General features: G+C 46.2%; 1 protein-coding gene across 4 annotated transcripts in view; it reads left to right on the forward strand.

The window, feature by feature from the left end:
* march8 (membrane-associated ring finger (C3HC4) 8) overlaps positions 1-18,295 on the forward strand; it is a 61,160-nt gene that overhangs the window by 5,586 nt on the left and 37,279 nt on the right. For 3 of the 4 annotated variants that reach the window (XM_031578702.2, XM_031578706.2, XM_031578703.2), the window contains exon 2: positions 5,048-5,221. In XM_031578702.2, the coding sequence (XP_031434562.1) occupies positions 5,123-5,221 (99 nt within the window). In that variant the 5' untranslated portion in view covers positions 5,048-5,122. Of the gene's footprint in view, positions 1-5,047; positions 5,222-14,876; positions 16,450-18,295 lie in introns of those variants that run through there. The other variant, XM_031578704.2, reaches the window with a different exon arrangement.

Below are 18,295 nucleotides of genomic sequence, written 5' to 3' on the forward strand. Positions count from 1 at the left end.
GGTCTCAGGGTCTCAGGGTCCCCAGAACCCTCCTGTGAGTGCTTATGTTTTTCAGTTTCCTCACAGGTTCACTATGTGACTAGTAGAGGTTGACAGGAGCTAAACACAAACAGCTAAGAACTCATCCTCGTCCCCCAGACCTCTGCCCCAAACCACCCCTCCTTCCTTGATGTTGAGCTGTAATGGTCTCTTAGCTGTTTTTGTAGTTGAACTCATCCTCGTCCCCCAGACCTCTGCCCAAAACCACCCCTCCTTCCTTGATGTTGAGCTGTGTACTCCAAACTGATTGACAGGTGTGTGGGGTACCTGGGTCTGAGCAGAAGAATGTATTATTTACCATCTCAAAAAACTATTATTACCTCATCTTTTAGCTAGCCTCTTCAGTGCGTGCTAAACATTGATGAAGTAAACATATCTAATGACTACAGCAAAGGGTTGAAATTAAAAGCCATCCAATTGACATTTACCAGATTGCTGCTACAACTGCTTAGATCCTTGTTTGAAGCAAGCTGTTTAAAGCTTAGCACCAACATATTTCTGAGGGGAAAGGGTTCAGATACACTCCCCTGTGAATTACCAACCTTGAATGTTGAGCCCTCTCTGAGACCTGATCTGAGTAGGAACTGTCTTTTAATGATGTTTGCTAGTTTCAGACGAAAGCATGGGAAGTGAAATCATTGCCCAAGCCCTTGTAAACCCCCTCTGTAATAGTTGTGGTGCTGATTGAAAGTGTCACACTGGCGGTGCCTTGCTGCGTGGATGCTTCTGGTAATAAAGTTCAGAGAGCTGATTAATCCAAATGAAATTGGAGGGCCCAAGCAGCGTTGATCAAGTGTGGCTGACTGAGTCAAAGTCCAATCATGCTGTTGCCAGGCAGATGGCGGTGGGGACTGATATGCCATCTCTGTTTGTGTGCAGAGGCCAGCAGTCAAGCTTCATTTCCTCACCCCAGCTGGGATTGCCTCTCTGGAGCCGGCTTCATTATTACCTACAAAGTCTGCATATTTGGCCTATGTCGATCAGGTGAAAATCATCATACGCTAAGCCCATATTGATCTGCCCTCTGTGCTCTTGTTTTTCCTGTCAACAGTCCCCTCCTCCACTTCCTCGGGTTCCATAGCAACAGAGCATAATTTAAGGTCATGGAACAGAGAGATTTTGTTCCCGTGTATGATGTGAAATCAATGATCTTGCTCGATGCCTTGCTCACTATAGAAACAATAAAAAGCCCTTTGTTCTCCGATATTGAATTCCACAGGGTCAGTGTTGTGAAATCATGTCGTAAGATCACAAGCCTTTGAATGTCTTTTAAAATGGTTTTTAAAAATTTTAAAGGATTTAGATTAGATGAAAAGAAAATGTACAGAGTTGCTTGTAAACAGTGAGTTCAATTTTTGAGAGCCCTTGTGTCTCATGCCTCATGGTCCTCTGTGATTTCAGCTTCTCTCTTGCTGATATGAGACGTGTTGTTTTGCCGATAGGCTGGCATTTTCCTTCTGCTCTCAGTCTTCTGGCCCTGTCATTTTGCTCTGCTGGCAAAATATGTAATCAGCTGCCACACTACCCTGTATCCTGTCTGAGGAGTTATGGCTCGACAGTCAGGAGGATAGAGGAAACACATCTTTGAATATCCTGTCAGAGGTTAGAATCAACTCCGTGAATCTCTGGCTGTCTGCTTACATGTGCATTTTTTAATGTTCACAATTTCAATTTTACAGTGTCAAGAGCCAGATATCAGTGAGCCTTTCAAACAATCAGTGAATGTGTTGTATTTGGTTCAAGACAGGCTGTGTCAAGGTAAGAAGACAAGCAGAGAAGAGAAGTCCTGTTCTCTTTCATGTTCTATGAGCTCAGACTTCTTAATGAGTAGCGCTCTTGAAGCATTGAAATATTTAGTTTTCAGAGAACATTTTTACTTTTGTTTTACATTTTTATCTTGATGAACCTGCTATGGCCATGAGTGGTTTTTATTTGTGTCTTTTAGTCACTTGTCTGCTAATTTCCCATGGCCTCCAGGATCTGGGACAGTATGTTATCCTTAAAACTGGTTCTAGCCCTTCTATGATGAGTCTCTGTGTGATAGAAGGAATCACACTCTGTGTAATGCTGCTCAACAACAGCTGTTTTACTACCAGATATATTTTCTGATCTACATCACCAGGTAGGACAACCAGAAAATCAGATATTGTCATCAGTCATTTAAAACATTAATGTCTTCCTTCTACATGGAGAGGTTCTACATAAACTGCAATTAAAATGTTTTGTAGTAAATCTGGAATGGAAAGCATGCCTTGCTGGTTAGTTTCACTTGGGTGTCGCAGGAAAAGCATGTCTTATGTTCATTACAGTGGTCAGCTTTAGTAATAATAATAATAATAATAATAATAATAACACTTTATTTATATAGCACCTTTCATGCAAAAGAATGCAGCTCAAAGTGCTTTAGTAGCTCCCAATGCAGTTTTTCATCTCTGAGAAAATCCACCCTGGAATTTTATTTGTAAACATTTAGATGCGGCTTGACAGAGATATTATCCATGGGGAAAATTCAATATCATTGACGCTCGTGGTGCTTAAGGAACCTCCAATGGGTTCACTATTGGATAGAATATAAGACCACACAAGACCTTCCATTTATACACAAGTAAAATATCATACAGGATGTCGTGTTTACAGGAAAATATTTTTTTCTTTAAATTTTTTCAAAATCTAAAGTGGGACTAATCTGTCCCAATTTGAAATGGAAGAACCGTGGTATTGAGCTCTAGCAGGTTTATACCAGGCCCACAGATGCCTAGTGAGATTTAGCAGGCTTGCCTGTTTTACATAGGTCATCATAGGTCCACAGTGACAGCTGGAAGATAATAGTAAGATATTCATATTATTTTCATTGGCCTCTGGGTCAAACTAGACCCACTCGCTAAAAGGTTAAATCATAGGTGCGGTAGAGAGAAGGTTAAATCATAGGTGCGTTAGATAGAAGGTTAAATCATAGGTGCGTTAGATAGAAGGTTAAATCATAGGTGCGTTAGATAGAAGGTTAAATCATAGGTGCGGTAGAGAGAAGGTTAAATCATAGGTGCGTTAGATAGAAGGTTGAATCATAGGTGCGGTAGAGAGAAGGTTAAATCATAGGTGCGTTAGATAGAAGGTTAAATCATAGGTGCGGTAGAGAGAAGGTTAAATCATAGGTGCGTTAGATAGAAGGTTAAATCATAGGTGCGGTAGAGAGAAGGTTAAATCATAGGTGCGGTAGAGAGAAGGTTAAATCATAGGTGCGTTAGAGAGAAGGTTAAATCATAGGTGCGTTAGATAGAAGGTTAAATCATAGGTGCGGTAGAGAGAAGGTTAAATCATAGGAGCGGTAGATAGAAGGTTAAATCATAGGTGCAGTAGCTAGAAGGTTACATAAAAAGGTTAAATCATAGGTGCAGTAGAGAGCAGGTTAAATCATAGGTAGATAGAAGGTTACATAAAAAGCTTTGATCAGGGCCAAGCACACCTTGGGAGATGGATCAGCACACTCGATGAAAAGAATACCGCAGGTCATCCTCTGAGGAGAAGGCTCAATGCTGTACTGGACTGTTAGGAAGTAGGGTCACGCAAAGAGCTTACACTAATGTAAATCCATATGCATTTCAATTGTGTATGGAAATCCTTTTCACAATGGGAAGCAATATGCCATTTGTTGCAATCGTTCATGCCATTTTGCAGCCACTAGATGATCATTACCAAGGCACAATGACAACAACAAACTTGTCCCAGATAAGGACAAAAGGAGCCTTCATTTTTCCAGTCTGGGCTGTAAGAGGCTGGAAAGGACCCTCATGCGTCTATGCTGAGGAGGCCAGATGAATGGGCAAAGGCCTCTCTCTCCTCCATGTGTCATTTGTGAGGTCATTGTGGAGCCATGAGGTAGCTGTTTACGTGATCCCTCTGGCCAGTGCAGCAGTGCAGGGCGCAGGGCAGGAAGGGGAGGAGGAGGCCGCTTGATGGTCTGGTAACCCAGTCCCCAGAGAGTCACAGCAGCTGTTCTGCTTCTAACAGAGCTTTTGTTCATTTCTCCAGAGAGGTTATTGATTACTGCACTGTTCAACCACCAGCCTCCAAACTGAAGTAACGCCTGTAGATGGAGTGGTCAAAGAAATGGATGTATTGATGTGTTCTTTAGATACTTTTCTGATGACAGCCACATGGGGAGTATTGTCTGGTGTTGTTTTCCTCCTGTCAAACTCAATGACTGAGTGACAGGAGCTAACACTCTATACTAGCGCTCATATTCACTATGATGCACTCTAAATGTCTGTGGTTATATTACCTCACCCAGTCCCAGTGGAATGTGTTGAAGCATGTGTTCAATTTGGAACATCCATTGAGATGTTTCCTGGCTGCACAGGTAGGTCTGGAGGTTGTTCCTCCCTGCATGTATGCAGTTTCAGGATGGACCTCACTCTCCTTATGGCTTGGATTGCTGTCCTGCGCACACTGTCACTTCCCACCTAGCAGATGTTTCACACACCGAATCCGTAGCTGTCAGTTGCAAAGAATCACAACTGCCACAGCTGAATGCTTCTTCTGTAGCTGTGAAAACATGGTCACATGACCAAGCTCCTTGACCAGGATTAGGCCAGTTCCATGAAGTGAAGCGTCAGAGGCTCTACATTTGGCACAGCCAAAAAAAGGGTCAAAATGAATGCTGCAGCAGAGGGTTGCAGGAACAGAAGTAAAAAAAAAAACTGGCTATTTATAAATGGTCTTCATGACTTCTCAGCTTGGGCTGAGGACTCACTTCCCTTTTGAGAAATACACTCATTACATGCCTGCTGAGAAACAAGAGCTTGTAATTGGTCATGCTGCCCTTGTCAACATTAATATAAACTGATATCACTTGGATTATATAGGCTCTCTTGTATTCCTTAGGTATGTGTGTGTGTGTGTGTTTCCTTGTCAGCCTTCTGTATATGTGCAGTATGCCTTTCAGAGGATTTGCTGTGCATCTGTTTGTAACAGTCTTCCCCTTTTGCTCTCCTCTGTTGCCTCCCATCAGAGTGGGATTAGAGCTTTGGACCCATCATGTCGGCGGGAGTGTTTGAGCGAGAGTGAGTCCCACCGGCCAGCTGGGATGAACATGCCACTGCACCAGATCTCCGTCATCCCCCGCGACCCGCCCTCCAGAGTGTCGGGCAGCGGGAAGGCAAAGGACAAGGACCGCGACAAGCCGGTAAGAACCTAGCGTCTGTCTCCGCAGCCAGACTGCTACAGCTCTCTTAACAAGCTGTGTTTTCAGTCGAACTCCCACACAAACACTCGCCACTTGCACACGTCAGGATTAATTGGAGGGTGCCATTATGCGGTCACCTCTGTTAGAGAGAAACAGACTTTCAAAAAAAGAAATAAAAGAAGGTGTTGGTCTTCACACTCCGTCGGTACCTTGTCGCATTGTTATTCGGGTCACTGTGTGTTGTTGGCTAAAGGCCGACACTGGAGTTCTGTGCTGCAAATGGTTGTTTACGTTGATCCCGGGGAGATTGCGTGTTCCCTCATTCACTGAGCCTACTGGAAAGGAAGTAAGGGTGAAGGGGGAAGGTCACAGCCCAGGGGAAGGACGAGCCCTTCCAGTAAGAGGGCTGCGTAGTGTTGCAATTCAAAAGTGAAAGGAAAAGAAAAAAAGCTCCCTTGCTTTGTTCCAGTGTGTGATTGAGTCTGTCTCCTCCCCAAAGTAGTGGTTACGGCCCTTGAGGAAGGCCAGCTCCTTGCCCCCCTTCGGGGGGGGAATGTGGGTTAAAACTGGGATTAGAGGGGGGCAGGCGCTGCTCTCAGTGGCCGCGGCATCATTTGGGCGCAGGTCGCACTGCGCTGCTGTGTCTCGGCAAGCCTGTGGCACGGTGGACGCGGTGCCATTGATGTAGAGCTCACCAGCGCACTAAGCCTCTGCATCATGTGAAGGGGGGCTGGGGGGGGGGGCTGGGGGTGGGGCTGAAGGTGCAGATGTGGTGGAGCTGCACGGGTGTCACTTCATTAGAATGTTGCGGTGAAAATGCTTAGTCATTGGCTCATCAATATTCTGTTGGATGTTGGTATTCCACGAAAGCGGATGAGTTGTAAAGTGCCTAGTTTGATGCCAGTATGTGACAAATATGTACGTGTGTGTCTGTGTGTTTATGTGTTTATGTATGAGCCGGTGAGAAAGAATGAGAGAGAGAGAGAGAGAGAGAGAGAGAGGAAGCACAAACCAGTGAACTACACACATCCTCATTTTCGGTCCTACATAGTATGAGGCAGGTGACTGGAACAATGACACTAATAACCATTCTGTCACCAGTAAGCTTCAGGCTGTCTGCTGAGCTACAGTTTTGCTGTCACTGCGCAGGAGAGAACTGAGACGCGTTGTTTTTCAGTGGGAAGACTCTAGTCTCGCCATTTCTGAATGAGATAATGCCATAATACTTGGGTGTCAGCAGGGCCACCTAAAGTAGTTTAGACTGTCACCTCAGCTATTGTTGAGGATTTGCCCTCTTTCTGAATTTAGTGTCTAATTAAACCCTTTGAAGATCACACCTGTATAGACTCACATTATCGCACAGCTCAGTGTCATTTCAACATTATTTGTTTTAGTTAGTTAGTTAGTTAGTTGGAGTTAGTAGCTGTGCTCTGTGCTCTGTGCTGTGGGGAGGACTGTGACCATGCCTGTGTTCGACAGTCTGTTGATCGTTGGAAGGTACTTCATTTTGCCCTGGTCTTTGTTTTCAACGAGCACCAGTTGGCCACTACTGAAGGCTAACAGAGTTCCATTGTAAACAGCTCGCCCACACAATAGATGTGCTAAGACAACGTGTTTCCCATCCACTCTCCTCAGTTGCCTACAGACTTCAAGAGCACCAGGCACTTAAATCCGGTGTTTTAGAGGGGCTTGAGAATGTTGCTCTGCTCTGTGTTGTGTCTGCCCCGTTTATCTTGTGACAAAGTGAAATCTTTGGATTATTTAGAGCAGCATTGCTCTCAACTGGCTTGATTCCATATACGTCACTCTCATGTAATCAAGACCTGGGGCATTAATCAATCAGACCGTGCACCTATTTTATCTCTTGATCTTGTTATGTTGTGTTTCTCAGCAAGGACATGAAAGCCACTGTATGTGGTTCAGTAACATCCAACATATAGTTCCTCGCAGAAATGTAGTTTTGAAGAAAGTCCCTCCTGTTGTGTGTCATGCGTAGTTAAGTCTGTCTGAATACATCTTAAATGGAGAGGCTGTTCTCACGACTGACGACTGAGGGTGGTGTGTTCTCACTAGGTGTTTGACTGAGGGTGGAGGTGTGTTCTCACTAGGCGTTTGACTGAGGGTAGAGGTGTGTTCTCACTAGGCGTTTGACTGAGGGTGGAGGTGTGTTCTCGCTAGGCGTTTGACTGAGGGTGGAGGTGTGTTCTACGAGCCATCTCATATTTGTGTGTGTTGCGTAATGTGATGCGGCTCCTTGGCACTTCTCATCGCCTTCACTGCCTTCCCATTCCCTCCCTGTTACGGAACACTGGAGTCCAAATTCCTCTCAGGCTGCAGTGTTCTTCCTCTCCCTCAAGACTCACTGTAGGCATAGGGGTGGGGGGGGGGGGGGGCTCGGGGACATTGCCTTCCCAGAATGCAAATCAGTCAAGAAGACTGCCTGGCATTTAGTCGCAGCACACAGCCCATCTGGTGATCACAGACAACTGGTCGTCTGTGCCTCCACGGTTGGAAACGATCGAGATCACAGACAACTTGTCTTGTGTGCCTCCACGGTTGAAGACAACTGGTCGTCTGTGCCTCCACGGTTGGAAACGATCGACTGGACTCAAATTTCAGTGTTTGCTGTCTTGTTTTTCCAAAAGCACCCAAATGTTCATTCACCTTTCTGCTGTATTACAGATGTCAGGAGTCATATGTTGGCCACTACAGGTGTGCAGCATTTACACTTCCTGTTAGTCTTCCTCTCCTCTCTTCTCTTCATTTACACTTCCTGTTAGTCTTCCCCTCCTCTCTTCTCTTCCTTGCTCGTTCACCATGATGGATTTGCACACTGAGCCTGACCCTGAACATGATTGACAGCTGTCAGTGTAATGTGTACTGTCAGGTTTTTGAAGGCTATGTGCGGATCTCACGTTGTATTTTTCTGTGTCAGAAAAGTCTGACGCTGACAGAGCTTGATATGTGGTGTGAAGCTACACTGCAAAATGCTAAACACAGGCTGATAGTGTGTTCTCCAAACGCTGGAAGCACTGATAGGGAGAGTTGAACCCAGGTCCTCATGACGATAGGCTGAAGGTCTTTTTCCATTGTGCCACCACAGCACTTGGCATTGTGTTTTGAAAATGCTAATGCCATGGCCAGCTATTTAATTTGGTCCTGTAAAGAAGCGTTCAGGATGAGTGGACACGGTCAGGCCAAACATCAGGGTAGCCATATTGTCCAAATATGTCCCATCCAGATTGCCTGCTTTACAGGGGGCAGGGGTGGGTGGGCTTTCTCATCATCATTTCATGCACATAAAGCACAAAGCCTTGGATCGCTGTGGAGACTAATGCCATGAGACTCATCAAGAGGTTATGGGTGAGTGTTTACGGAGCAGTGGCAGGGCTTTACAGCAGGGCACAGCAGCAGCTATCTCTCCGGGCCGGCTAAGCTGTGTGTTTACTCTCTAATCTGCCCGCTGAGACCAGGTGGCAGTTTTTGTCAGTCATGCTTAGATGCCACTGCAATGCCAGTGACAGCTCAGCTCCAGCACTTGGCATGGGAGTCATCGAAATCACTTCAGCGGTGTGTAGGCTTCTTCCTTTGCCTCGAGTTTGCTATTTTAGGTTGTTTGGAAATGCAGCTTTAAATCAAGGAATATTCACATGAGGATTAATTTGATTTCGTGTGCGGTTCACACTGAATGCAGCACCTGCCTAACACATTTAAGGCTTAAGATAATGCAGTGCTAAAACATAGGACTATATATAGGGTATTTTTGAGGACGTTGAGAATCACACACACACCCAAATACACACTACACGCACACACACACACACACACACACACACACACACACACACACACACGCACACACACTGCATATTTGATCTCTAAAGTGTGGGCTGGCAGTGAAAACACACTGAGAGGCCTGAAGGCCTAATATCAGGCATCCCAGGTGTCTGCCTGCTGTGCTTACTTTATCAAACTTCATTTCTGAAGGCCCCCCCCCCCCCCTCGCCTCAGGGCAGGCATTTGCATTCAAGGCTTTTTGCCCGCACTACCTACAGTAAGTTTAAAACGCTGCTGCTATACTTCAGCTGACACAACAGAGTTGTTCCTCCTAATCTTTACACTGACCCACTTTGTGGTGCTGCGCACGCTCAGGCTGAGTGCGTGTAGAGGCTCTTTCTTTCTTTTTCTGTCTTTTTTTTTTTTGGTTTGAGGCGGCTGTGGAGTGAGGCTTGGCTAGGATGGATGTGGTCCACCCCAGGGGTGTGTGTGAGGTCTGTGCGGCCCCCAGCACACAGCTCCAGGGGTGTGTGAGGTCTGTGCGACCCCCAGCCGCGGCTCCAAGGGTGTGTGAGGTCTGTGCGACCCCCAGCCGTGGCTCCAGCACACAGCTCCAGGGGTGTGTGAGGTCTGTGCGACCCCCAGCCGCGGCTCCAGGGGTGTGTGAGGTCTGTGCGACCCCCAGCACACAGCTCCAGGGGTGTGTGAGGTCTGTGCGACCCCCAGCCGCGGCTCCAAGGGTGTGTGAGGTCTGTGCGACCCCCAGCCGCGGCTCCAGGGGTGTGTGAGGTCTGTGCGACCCCCAGCCGCGGCTCCAGGGGTGTGTGAGGTCTGTGCGACCCCCAGCACACAGCTCCAGGGGTGTGTGAGGTCTGTGCGACCCCCAGCACACAGCTCCAGGGGTGTGTGAGGTCTGCCGTGGCTCCAGGGCTCCCTCTGGGTGTCTGCTGTGCCCTGAGGGGCTCCACCTCTCAGAGGCCAATGGACACAGGGAGAATATGCTGTGATGTTCATGGCTGTGATAACGTCTGAAGATATTGAATGAGGATGGTTTGTGTCGAGCATGCTTTAGCTGGTGATGTAACGCCATGACTTAATAATAATCCCAAGGTTGGCAGCCCAGCACAGACCTGTCATTTGTCTTTTTCTCTATGGGGAGATGCAGTGCCTTGAACATTCTGTTTTATATAGCTCCCTGTAGATGTGAGTGGGTCACTTGGGAATGGGGTGTTGAAAAATATAATGAGTTTTTAGAGAAGAAGACATTATGCCTGAAGCCCGGGGGCACAAGCGAAATGCACAGGGAAATTATTTTAAGCACATATTAATGCACACAGATTTACATTGGTGGCATTTTGACTTTGTTCCTGTTCATTTTGTGTAAACTTTGCCAAAAACATACAGGAAGAGGAAGGAAGTGTTTCTTCATTAGAATTCAATTCAATTCAATTCAATTTTATTTATATAGCGCCATAACAATACAATTGTCTCTAGGCGCTTTACAGAGCCCAGAGTCTGAAACCCCCTTAGTGCAAGCACAATGGCAACACGGGCAAGAAAAAACTCCCTGTTAGTCAGGAAGGAACCTTAAGCAGAACCACGGCACATAAGGGGGAACCCATCTGCTTGAGGTCGGCCGGGTGGAGATAGGAAGGGGGGAAGGGGGGAGGGTTGTGTGGCAGAAGGGGAAGTGAAACAACAGGTGTTGTACATAGCCTGCATTTGGTAGATGTACATAATATATATACAAACATCCAGTGGTAAATACATGATACAGACAAGACTAGTTTAGTGGATATACACTGTGCTGATAGGGTTACTATTACAGGGGTAAGGGGAGTAGGAACAAAGAAACATGTCGATGGTGGCAATAATATATATTGTATATAAATGCTAGCATAGGGTATGAGGTAGAGTAAGTGTACGGCAGTGCGGTGGCGGTGGGTGCAATTGGTCGAGGGTTTCTGCAGGTAGACCGGGTAGAGAGACTACAGCAGCGTCCCATGGCGAAGATAGTCTAGATTAGGAGAGAAAGAAAAAGAACAGAGTGAGTGGGTTATTATAGGCATTAGCAATGTGATAAGAAAGGAGAGGGAGAGGGAGAGGGAGAGAGAGAGAGAGAGAGAGAGAGAGAGGCTGCCTGGCTGGGTGTATGGGGATTTTATTTAGTATTTAGTTGGCTGGTGACAGTCGCAATACGCCCCGTGTGCTGTACCCGGGATCTTCCGCACTCCTTCACGGTACAACATACGCTGTCTGTAGCCCAGTTATGTTGATTGTATTGCATGTGTTTTACATTAGAAGACATGTTGTATCCGTGACAGTGAGACTCCTCCCAAAATACAGCCACGCAGCTCATTGTCCTATAACAGACTATATTTAATGCATAGATCAATGTGTTTATATAATATATACAGTATATATTAATAATTAATAATCTAATATCATAAATGCCTCAGTAAATGTGTGTCATTGTGAAGGCTCTGTAGTGTCCATTAGCTGACCTGTCCAGAGACAGAGGTTCACTGTCTCCCATGCCCTTTATGCTGCCACCTCTCAAACCTCCCTTCTAAATGATGTGTGAAGATACCAATGATGTTGTCACTGTTGCTCAAGCAGGTTGTCTGTCACCTGGACAGTGCTGGGCAGTTCTGCAGTTGAGTAAGGAGACTTCACGGACCAGACAGGCTCAGACGACTGTGAGAGATGGCTGTGTCAAGGGGTTCTTGACAGGTATATCACGAGTCGGGTACATAACAGTCCCCCATAGAATCGTTTGGATGAGAAATGAAGGCCTTTTTTCAGATCATGCTTCCCTCTTGTTTTGCTTTGGGGGCTATCTGTTCCCCTATTATTTCATGGCAGCGGAGTAATTATGAGATAGAGGTGAGTGGAGATAATGATAGGCTTTAATTACCCCCCCCCCCTCCGCCCAGTACAATTTCCTCTTTCCTCAGCTGCACTTTGGCTGTTTAGAATCGGGACCGGTAAAATCTGGATATGTAACGGTGGCCCCCATCTCCACCCCACCCATGGCTGCCAGACAGGAGGACTCAGAGATACTCTTGCACCTCTGTCTCCAGGGAAAGACTGGAGCTGGAGCTTCTCTCCTGCTCAGGCTTGCAGTAAAAAATAAATGGTTTTCTGAAAATGTGCTGCATCCCTGTCTCTTTTCGGAGAGCGTGGTTTTTCACGGTTGTCTTCCAGCGCTGTCTAATTAATAGTGACCTGTTGATTGTGCTTGTGAGACTCCTGCGGTCCAGATGATTCACTCGCTCCAAAATGGATTGCGGTGTTTGGGAGTGATTTTTTTCTTCCCCCCTCCTCTCAGATGTGAGCAGCTCAGGCAGCAGTAGTTTGCCCTTTGACATACTTGGACACTTCTAGAAGCAGTGCATAATCTTTGCTTAGGACAGCAGAGAAGGCGTGCTCTGGTTTTCTCACCACCTAAACAAGTTTGAAAAAACATGATCACGATGCTTCTGCCACTGCTCTGGTGTGTTACAGGTGGAGAGAGTGTACTTATTCTTGACTTATCAGTGTACTTATTCTTGACTTCTCATTGTGCTTGCACACTGTGGGTTGTAATACCATGTTCTCTGGCAATGCAAATAAGAAAAGACAATGATGAAAGGCCATGTCTAAAACAAGCTCACTCACTTCTGTCTTATTGCCTTGTTTCAAAAACCATTGTCCCCCACACACTGTTCATACAGTGATGTGGAAAATTAAACATTTGCACATTCCAGCATACCCAAATCAATGACATCCCTGAATGTTTTGCTACCTGGCTGTTACATTGGCATCTATAGGAGGCTTGTGTCAGACATAAATGGTTCAAGCATACGAACTTTAGTCGGGGCAATAATGCTTGTTGTGTATGCTGTATTATGATTTAAAGCCGGGAGCAGAGTTAGGCATTTCTCCCCCCAGAATCCACCCTAGCCAGCCCTCATCGGTCTCCGCTGACAGGTATAGCGCAGCAGCCTTTTGAAGGCCCAGGCTGCATCACCCCCGTCGGATCCCAGATGTGGGGAACTTGGCTCATCACGTTTGGGTGAACAAACACGCCGTTGGACAGGCTGCCATTCAGCTGTCTTGGCAGAGCTGCATAGTTTCCAAAAGTTTGTGTTGTGCTCAGTATCACGTGGAGAGGCAGTGGAATACTTTCAGGCTGGTTTCTCCCCTGTCTGTCTGCCTGAGGGAATCTATCAGAACTCATTGCCACACCACGCCATGAAAGCTTTATGCATCTATGTAGTGTATGGAGGCGGAGGATGGCTGCCACCCTTTCTTAGCTGAAAGTTCTTTCATTGCTTTTTCTATGTGACCTCCAGGAATGCATACAAGCCGCCTCAGAATATGTGTGGATTGAAGTCTCGGAGGAACATTTCATTTTATTTCTTTCCCTAGTGGAAACTGCCAGAATGGAACCTGTGCAACTATCTCTATGCTCTCCTTCGCAGTGGATGGAACTCGTCTGGGTCCCCTGGCAATTGAAGAGATAGAAAGGCATGGGAAATGCACAGACGGTGGACTTGAATTAATACTGTGAGGTGGTGAGGGGATTTCAGGGGAGCCAATGTGCAAGTAGATAAGTGGCTTAAATAACTGGGCTGATTCTCGTCACCTTTGGCGGTTTCGGCAATTTAAACACCCAGATGCTATGGCTGCCGTCTGGGACTGTCAGTTTCAAGTCCCTATTCATATACCTCCACTCTTTGGTAGTCAACATTAAGGGTTAGTTAAAGGGATTCTGAAATCCTAAACAAACACAAGATAAATAGTAAGGTGACCATTCAAAAGGCCTCCCTTCACACAGAACTAAATCCCAAAGGCGAGCTTTATCAGACCGTGAGGCATGTGTTTGATATTGGATAAAGAAGCTGTTGAAAAAGCTTTGGCTGAGCTCATGTGCATCCTTGGGGAAAGGTCAGACGAGCCGGGACGAGCTGGGGCTGTTTGTGCGCCGTGTGTGTGCGCTGTGTGTGTGCGCCGTGTGTGTGCGCCGTGTTCCTCACTTTTATCGTCTGCCATATTTTATTCAAAACTTCCCGAGACGTGTAGAAATGTAACCTTGTCTCGACACACAATTGTAAACCAAGTGGTCACACCCCAAGGTCTCTTGGCATGAGACATGATTGTTTTGTTAGTTTGTCTGTCAGCCCGCAGCACTGTTGCTCTTCATCAGTGCAGGTGGAGAGGGAGAGGAAGGGGAGAAGGATGCACCTGCCAAAGATGTGGAGTGGATATTTCAAAATGTCATCTTCTAGTAGCCTAATGAATATATCAAATCAGGCCAGTGGACAGACTTATTCTTCATGGATGGCTGTATGTTGTCTGTCACTATGTTTTCTAAGGAAGAATGGATTCAAAAGTGTTCTTTTGCTTGACAGTAGACAGCAGCTGAGGAACCCGATAGTGCCATTATCTTTGGTGATAGAGTGGTAGAGAACAGACGTCAAAGGTGAGCACAGAAAGACAAGTTGAAACGTAATAATAGTTACTCATTAACCAGTGGTTACTGGAAAGCTTCAGTGCAGACACATTTAAGGGACTTTGATACTTAACAGTGAAGCCAAGGAGGAAGTGACACATTTATTGTTGTGTGGCCTTTGAACTGTTGATTGAACTATTGGTGAAAAGGATCCCGTACGAGCAGAAGTTTTCCCTTAGATTTGAATGGCGCTTGTTGTCATTTGGCTGTAGTGTTTGTGTAGTGAGTGTTTGTCTACTGCATTTTATTGTATCTTCATCCAAACAGAGAAGCACACTGGAGGAAGTCTCTCTTTACTTTGGAGATTTTCTAGACAAATGCCATTGTTGACAGGGAGCAGACTGGGGGCTTACATGGCAGATTATTTATGCTGAGGTGAATTTTTTGGGGCAGGATGTTTGTGTGATTCGTTGAGCTTTTCTCCTGGCGTCGGGGGGAGAGCTGCAGGTACACGAGATCACCAGGCGGAGGAGGAGAGGAGGCTTTATGAGCCAGAAGATGTCATCGGGAAAATATCACCATCTGCTCCGACTGTCAGCCCAGATTCTCCGCAGACGTCTGATGGGAGCCCTGCATTTGATATGAGCTTTGTTCAAGCTGTCTGCTGTGATGTCAAGGAGTTAGGGACAGACCACATGGGCGGAGAGGGAGGGAATGTGAAATGAACTGCTCTGTTGTTATCCTCATCACGTTTAAGAGGGAGGCTTCTTCCTCCATACAAATTGGGGTTCTGTTGGTGGCACAGAGGGAAGGGGTGGATTGTTATTTACCGTTTTCTTTTCAAGGGAGGGGAGTTTTTATGGGGAAATGATAACCCTGTTTTTCTCTGTCTCTGTCCACAACTGTGTTCGATCTGCGCTCCAGTGCTGCAGATCCCCATGATGTCATAGCGAGACTGAATATTGCCTGCCAGAGGTGGGAAACATTAGCAAAAAAAAGCAGCCACCGTATTTTAAAGGAATGTTCTCTTCCTTTAGTGCAAATCTCGTGTCATAGAAACAGTGCAGCACAAAGGGAGATGTGTGATTGTGGCAATCTGTCATTGAATCGGAGGATTTGTGTGCGTCATGAGTCAGAATCGACAGGCAGCAGTGGGTCAGTGGTGAGCCCCCACAGAGACAGGCTATGCTGTGTCCTTTTCAGCTGCGACGGCCCGACTCCTGACTGCCCTGCTCCAGTTTTTAATACACAAGAAGTGCAGTTGATGATGAACTAGTCAGAGGGGTGGGGTTTTTTTCAGGATGAAAATAGGGCTATTTCATTCTCTCCACACTGAAAGAGCCTTGGTAAATGAAGGTTTGGTTTGGCACATGCAGGCTTCAGTATTTCCAGTAAGCCATTGATAAAGTCTTTGTCAGTATTTCTAAGTATATAACCACATTCAAGCGGGCAGGCTTCTTTGTTAGGCAATGTGTTTATACCAGCCGATTGGAAGGACATTGGTTTGGACAGCTGGACTGCAACGTGGTTATCTGTGAATCAGAACAGTAGGTGGCACTGTGACAGTTCTATCAGTTGGCATGCAATTGTCTGGAGCAACTTTACCTGCATATCAAGCGGAAACTCATTTGATACAATTACATATGATTCACGCTTGGCTGTGTTTGGTAACTGGATGGTGGCCACCTTGAGATAAAAAATGATTATCGAGTTTCCTTTTTTACAGCAGATAACTTATCTTGATCGGCACTGGGTCTGAATTTATCAGCGATAAGAGTGCTCACACGCCCAATCCTGAAGTAAACTCTAAGCCCTCGCATTTCTATGTGACTACATGATCTGTCACTCAGACTGACTGAGGAAGAGGCTGAGCACACAAACAGCCACTGAAATTATGGAGATAATTCAAATCCGCACCCAGCTGAAGCTGAGTTATATTCTCATCCAGGACGGCCTAATTGAGGTTACCTGGCCACCTGCCCAGGCTGGGAGGACAGTGTGCAGTCACACACAAGTGAGTGTTTTCCATCTGCATTAGAAGTTCTGCCTTGGCCACAGAATGCAAATGAACGCGATTTTCAATTCAAGCATCCTGCCTGAAATGGATGGCCTTTCAATGCTAATGTGCATGTTGTAAATAATGTCTCTCTAGAGTGGTGGATGAGAGCGGACCACATTTGTAGGGAGATGGCGTTCTCATTGCCAGCCATTCATTTATGGCCTCTCAGGCAGAAGTCCACATGAAAACCGCATACCAAGAGAGGATCCTTCTGCTTCCAGATTCATCCATGTGCCTTGTCATATTTAGCTCCAGTGAACTGTTACTCTTATCTAATGATGTTAATCAAACGTTATTACATTATAGCGGGAAAGTATTGTAAATTCTCCATGTGATCATCTTGGGATAGACTTATGAAAGTTTGATTATTTACAGACTCCGCCTCCTATTGTTCTTATTGTGCTTTGTCAGTTTTTATGTGTGAGATGAAGTGCTTCCTGTTTCTCTGGGTTTTTTCACTATGTTACCAACTGCATGATGCTTGCCACGATGCTTGTATCCAATCACATCACGCTGCTATCTGGGGGCATTCGAATGGTATTCTGGGGATGGGGGGGGAGGAGATGTTTGCTATCTGTGACAAGCAATACCAAAAATGTACACCCAGAAACAGATGGGAGCCCTGAGTGTTTGGAAGGCATATGCGTGACAGGACGGATCCTCCTACTCCCCAGTGCTGTCTGCAGTGCAGTGCAGAGCAGAGCAGAGGACATGTGCTGGAGCACGGATGAACCCTCCTCCCTGCGCCACAACACAAATCAGATGGTGTTCAGCACCCTCCGTCACTCTTGTGTCTGAGAGGCTCAGCTCCCATGTGAACATGTGCTAGATATGAAGCAGTGCACATATGACTAAGGTAGAATTGTGCCTTCCGTGTCCAATGACATTTGGTAATTAGCCTTGTTTTAAGCATGCATTCCCATGTGCAGCAATAGCACCAGATCTCTGGCCAGCCTGGGTCCTCCAGAGTGAGATGCAGTTGGTTAATGATTTAGTGCGTTTCACCTCTGTGTGCGGCGCTGCTGTGAGGAACCCAGTGCCCTCTCACTGTCGCTTTGAATCAGCCCACTTCCCGCTCAGTGGGCTGCCTGACCACACGCAATTAGTGGAGCAGTCTGGCCTATGGAGCGCAGGCCTCTGGGCACCACAGCGCGCGCTGCATTCTTCCACTGGCGTTTGATCTGCTGAGAGGCTGTTCCTGTGCTGCAAATTCAGTCTTTTTTGGGAAGGTTGCCATGCCCGGGCAACTCAGCCTGCTTTTTGTGTCTCTCTCCCTCTCCATCTATCTTCACCTCTCTCTCTGTTTTACAGTGCGTCCCTCTCTCCATATCGGTCCATCTCCCTTCCTGTCAATGCCTATCTATCTCTTGGTCTCTTTCACTCTCACTTCATTTCTCTCTCTCCATCTATCGTCACTTTTCTCTCCAATTAACAGACAGTGAGTCATGTTCCCTCCCCTATGGTTCCACACCACTGACATGCCCCAGTTCTGCTAATTGTTTTAGCCTTCCAGCTAGCACTGGTCATTGTGTGTGGAGTACCTTTAAACGTGTCACAGCTCCCACCCAAGAGCCACATTTACAAATCCCACACGAGGGTCAGTCTGTGGTGGTCTCTGTCATGGAATGCTGCTGGCTTAGTGAATAAATGTGTTGCATATGCTTTTTTAATTATTATTTCAGAAACCCCATGTTCGTATTCCAATAATGTTGAGAGTAGAATATCTTGCTCCATATGTTCACTGTAGATTCATTGTCTGATGGTCACTAGAAACCTTTGAAACCAACTGCCGTATTGTGAG

The sequence above is a fragment of the Clupea harengus genome, chromosome 13 (genome assembly GCF_900700415.2).
Source record: "Clupea harengus chromosome 13, Ch_v2.0.2, whole genome shotgun sequence".
NCBI classification, from domain to species: Eukaryota; Metazoa; Chordata; class Actinopteri; order Clupeiformes; family Clupeidae; genus Clupea; species Clupea harengus.